This window comes from Panthera uncia, unplaced genomic scaffold (genome assembly GCF_023721935.1).
Source record: "Panthera uncia isolate 11264 unplaced genomic scaffold, Puncia_PCG_1.0 HiC_scaffold_2481, whole genome shotgun sequence".
NCBI lineage: Eukaryota > Metazoa > Chordata > Mammalia > Carnivora > Felidae > Panthera > Panthera uncia.
Window position 1 is genome coordinate 1 of NW_026059217.1, and position 5,285 is coordinate 5,285.

Here is a 5,285-nt window from a genome sequence, read left to right on the forward strand (position 1 = left end):
CCCCATGTACTACTTCCTCCGCAACTTTGCTGTCCTGGAGATCTGGTTCACCTCGGTCATCTTCCCCAAGATGCTGACCAACATCCTGACTGGATACAAGACCATCTCTCTCCCAGGCTGCTTTCTCCAGTTTTTCCTCTATTTCTTCCTGGGCACCACAGAGTTCTTCCTACTGGCAGTGATGTCCTTTGACAGGTATGTGGCCATATGTAACCCCTTGCGTTATGCAACCATCATGAGCAGAAGGGTCTGTATACAGCTGGTTCTTTGTTCATGGATGGCAGGATTCCTTCTCATTGTCTTTCCAAGTTCCATCACTTTTCAGCAGCCATTTTGTGGCCCCAATGTCATTAACCATTTCTTTTGTGACAACTTTCCACTCCTGGAACTCATATGTGCAGACACGAGTCTGATAGAGCTTTTGGGTTTTATTGCGGCCAACCTCAGTTTGCTGGGCACTCTGTCCGTGACGGCCACCTGCTACGGCCACATCCTCCACACCATCCTGCGCATCCCCTCGGCCAAGGAGAGGCAGAAAGCCTTCTCAACCTGCTCCTCCCACATCATTGTTGTGTCTCTCTTCTATGGCAGCTGCATCTTCATGTACATCCGGTCAGGCAAGGGAAATGAGGGGGAGGACAGGAACAAGGTGGTGGCCTTGCTCAATACCGTGGTGACCCCGATGCTCAATCCCTTCATCTACACCTTGCGGAACAAGCAGGTGAAGCACGTGTTTAAGGAGCAGGTAAACAAGCTCTTCTTATAAACCTGTGGAATTAAGAGGCTGAAACTAATATTCCCAGGAAGGCTAACACGATTCAGGCCCCTGCCAGAAATGGAGACTTTCCCACTTAGAAAATTCTCTGCTGCCATGTTTCTGGGGTGCCAGTCACTATGCAACTCAGCATAAACTCATAAGCTCTCTAGATCCCCAAAGCATTTTTATTAATTATCAGATTTGAATTATTCTCTTCATTCCATCTGTGTCTGCCTGGCTTCCCAACAGAATACAAAGAGCTCTTTGGGAGCAGGTCCCAGCTCTGTAATTCACCACAAGCCTCAAGCACCAACCCATTGTCATTGACCATATAAATACTCAAAAAGTACTTGCACCCTAACTGGTTCTTTGGGATCTGTTGCTCCAACACCCTCAGAGGAGAGGGTGCTAACAGTTCTCTGTTAGCACCGCCCTCATTTCACACTTGTGCTCCTCTCACAGTAATACATCAGCAAGAACTCAACAGAGGACTAAGCCCAATTGCTTATTATTTTGTACACAAACTTCTTATGCTTCTTTTTATTAAAATTGATAGAAATTCCTCATTCCTATTGATAACAGCTCTTCTACCTACTGCTTGGTTACTTCTCTGAGCCTCAGTCTTCCTGTCTCTTGTGCATTGCTGGTGGGAACGGAAAATGGTGCAGCCACTGTGGAAAACTCTAGGGCACTTTCTCAAAAATAAACATAGATTTACTATACAATCCAGCCTGGGTATATACTTAAAAGGACCAAAAGCAGGGACTCAAAGAGATGTTTGTACATTCACGTTTATAGCAGCATTATTCACACTAACCACAAATATGGGGACAACTCAAATGTCTGCTGATGAATAAAAGGATCAACAAAATGTGCTATAAACATACAATGGGGTATTATTCTGCCTTGCACAGGAAGGAAATTGTGACACATGCTGCAAAATGGATGAATCTTGAAGACATTCTGCTAAGTGAAAGAAGCCAGACACAAAAGTACAAATATTGGATGATGCCATTTATGTGAGGTATCTAGAGTAGTCAGAGTCATGGAGACAGAAAGTAGACTGGTGGGAACCAGGGGCTAGACGTTGTGGTGGGAATGACGTATTGTTTAATGGATGCAGAGTTTTGGTTTCAGATGATGAAAAGGGTCTGGAGAGGGGTAGTGCTGATGATTGCACAGCACTGTGAATGCCGCTGAGCCGTACACTTTAAAATGGTCAAAATGGTCAGTTTTATGTTCCATGTATTCTACCACGGTAAGAAAACTAGAGATTCCAGATCGAGCAAAACTATTTTATCTTTGACTCTCCCTCTTTCTCTTATATCAGACAGCCAATCCATTGGCAAATTCTGTAGATTATGCCTTCAAAATATACACAGCACCCCACCACTTCTAACCACCACCACCACTACTGTCTTTGTCCGTATCACCTTCCGTTTCCTCTAGATTCTCCATCCCCTACTTGCCACCACCCCCCTGTCCCATATCCCTGGAAGAGGGCAGGGGTGGAAAACACAGGCAAGGGGGAGGTGGGCATATAGAGTTAAGGCAGATGAAGCCAACAGCACACACCTTTTCCCTCTGAAGATTTCCCACCTGAAAGAGGCCTTAAGTGGAGCAAGGAATACCTTTTCACTTTCAGTGATGTTCAGAATTTTAACAATTATGTAGAACTGGGCAACGTAATAACCCGATTCTTTGGACTTACAGCGAATGGAGAACTTCTAAAATAATATGAGTGGCCAGAAAATTCATCATACATATCCTGAATCCCATCCACCAGTCAAGGGAAAGAGAACTGTAGAAAGAATTGTTTGAATGGGTATGTAGGAAGGGGGGGTAGATGGAAAATGCATATTACTAATAAGGGGTTATTATTCATAATATACAAAGACAAACCACCCAATAGATAAAGAGCAAAGGATATGCATAGATACTTCACAGAAAAGCAAACCCAAAGAGCCAATAAATAAGGCAAGATGGTCAACCATAGTAATAGTCAGGACAATTCAAATTAAAATAATAATCCTTTTGATGATTGACATATTTTTCATTTTTAAAACTAATAATGGAGCTGGAGTATATTATGCTAAGCCATGTAAGTCAGTCAGAGAAAGACAGATACCATATGATTTCAGTCATATATGGAATTTAAAGGAAAAAAAAAACAGATGAACATGTGGGAAGGTAAAAAAAAAAAGAGAAAGAGAGGAAAACAAACCACAGGACACTCTTAACAAAAGAGAACAAACTGAAGGTTGATGGAGGGAGGTGAGCAGAGGATTGGGGTAAATGGCTGATGGGTATTAAGGAGGGCAGTTGTTATGGTGAGCACTCATTGTTACACATAAGTGATGAATCACTAAATTCTACTCCTGAAGCCAAAAAAAAATTAAAAAGTAGTAATGGTGTTATATTTACATTTTAAAGAGTACTATGGCTTTAATATTTACTGAAACGTACAGATGAAATGACATGACGTCTGGGATTTGTTTCACAATAATATGGGAAAGGGGAAACTGGGGGGGTGTGTAGGTGAAACAAGAATGGACATGACTTAGTTATTGTCAAAGTTAGGTAATGATTATATGGAGATTCATTATATAACCTCTCTACTTTTGTATATGTTTGAAATTTAATAAAAAGTTAAAAAGATAACAGAAATACTTCAAACAAGAGGTAACTTGAGTAGTATACATGGCAATGCAACAAGAAAAAATATGTAAGGGATGTTGCACAGGCAGAACCTGCTAGGGCTTGGGTACTAAAGAGGAAAAACGATCACAGGAAAAAACAGAATTAAAGGAGAGCCCCGGATATTGAGTCTAGGTAATCCAAAAGATGTTATCACAGAAACAAAGCAGTAAGGAGAAAAGCTGGCTTAGGAGGTTCAGAGTTGGTCCTGTCTTAGGCAACTGTATTGTGGACACAGCAAACTTGGGATAAGCACGTTGACTAGGACAAGGAACTCTTTTTTTTTTTTTTTTTTTTTTTTTTTATGTTAGATTGTTGGTTGGTCGGTTTTTTGAAATAGAGAGCACCAGTCGGGGAGGGGCAGAGACAGAAGGGGACACAAGATCTGAAGCAGGCGGGGCTCGAACTCATGAACTAACCAACTAACAAACTGTGAGATCATGATCTGAGCTGAAGTTGGGCACTCAACCGACCAAGCCACCCAGGCACCCCATGAGACAAGGAACTCTTCGTAACAGTTTCCGGTGGCAATGGAATTGTCTACTTGTCTATTTCTCATTCTCATTGTTTATAGCACGAAAGCTATCCAAAAAGCAGAATTGTCATAGAGCTGAGAAGAAATTGTGATGTTAGTATTTGTAAGCTCGTCACTAACCACTTGGACGATGAAATCTCTATATTCAAATCCAGAGTAACAAATACTACTCTCTAAGACTTTATATGATAATCATTAATGAGTAAACTAAGCTCAAGATTTAGAGTATAAAGAAAGTTCAAAGTAGCTATCATCAGCAGAGAGCTTAAGACCAAAGGCACAGGAAGTAGGATATCTGTACTCAGCTCATCGTGCATTGAGTACCCCACTATGACACCTCAAAAATAAAAGCTAGAATCCTGAAGAGAACAGTATTCATTATCCATTGTTGTGTAACATACTATCCAAAAACTTAGCACCTTAAAACAACAAGCCTTTATTAGCTCACAGTTTCTGAGGTAGGAATCAGGACATGACTCAACTGGTGCCTCTGGCTCAGGATCTCTCACAAGGCTATCACCAAGTCATAAGCTAAAATGACAGCCATCTCAAGGCTCCATCTGGGAGAAGATCTGTTTCCAAGTCCCCTCATGTGGCTGCTGACAGGCCTCAAGTCCTTGCTGGCTGTTGTCTAGAGACATCAATTCCTTGACACAGGGGCTTCTCCGCAAGGCAGTTCAAAACAAGGCAGCTGGCTGCCCTCAGAACAATCAAGAGACCAAGAGAGGGCATAGAAGATGGAAACCACAGAATCTTTGGAACATTCTCAGAAGTGACATCTTATCTCTTTTCCTGTGTTCTATTCATTAGGAGCTGGTCACCAGTTCCAGCCACACACAAGGGGAGAGGATTACACAGGGACAAGAATACGATAGGGTGCAGACACTGGGGCCATCTCAGAGGCTGCCTATCACAAGAAGTATGTAAGACCAATCTTTGACACCAAGTAAATATGCTATCTGATGTCCCACTGAATGTCACAGACTTCTCTAACAACACAGAGACCGCATTACTTCTGTCGCTATTCTGGTAGCTAGGAGCAAACATAATCTCTATGGAATCTCCAAGAGGCTACAATGCAATCCACCTGTATAATAATCACCTAGACAGAATACTCCATCGTAGGATCCTATAGAGCAGGGACCATGTCATCTTCATTGTTGGGTTCCCCATGGCACCTAACACAAGGTGGGTGTTCAATGAATTTAAGGTAACAAAGCAATGGCTAAAAGAAGACAAGGCAGGAAAAATGTAGACGGCAGAATCCCAGTGTGACAACTCTTAAGTGGTCTCAGT

General features: G+C 42.1%; 1 protein-coding gene across 1 annotated transcript; it reads left to right on the top strand.

The window, feature by feature from the left end:
- Positions 1-4: 4 nt before the first annotated feature.
- LOC125917806 (olfactory receptor 49) lies at positions 5-766 on the top strand (the record flags this gene model as incomplete). The annotated part of the gene is made up of 1 exon (XM_049623906.1): positions 5-766. A coding segment is annotated over one exon (762 nt), but the record flags the coding sequence as incomplete, so codon positions are not given.
- Positions 767-5,285: the final 4,519 nt, after the last annotated feature.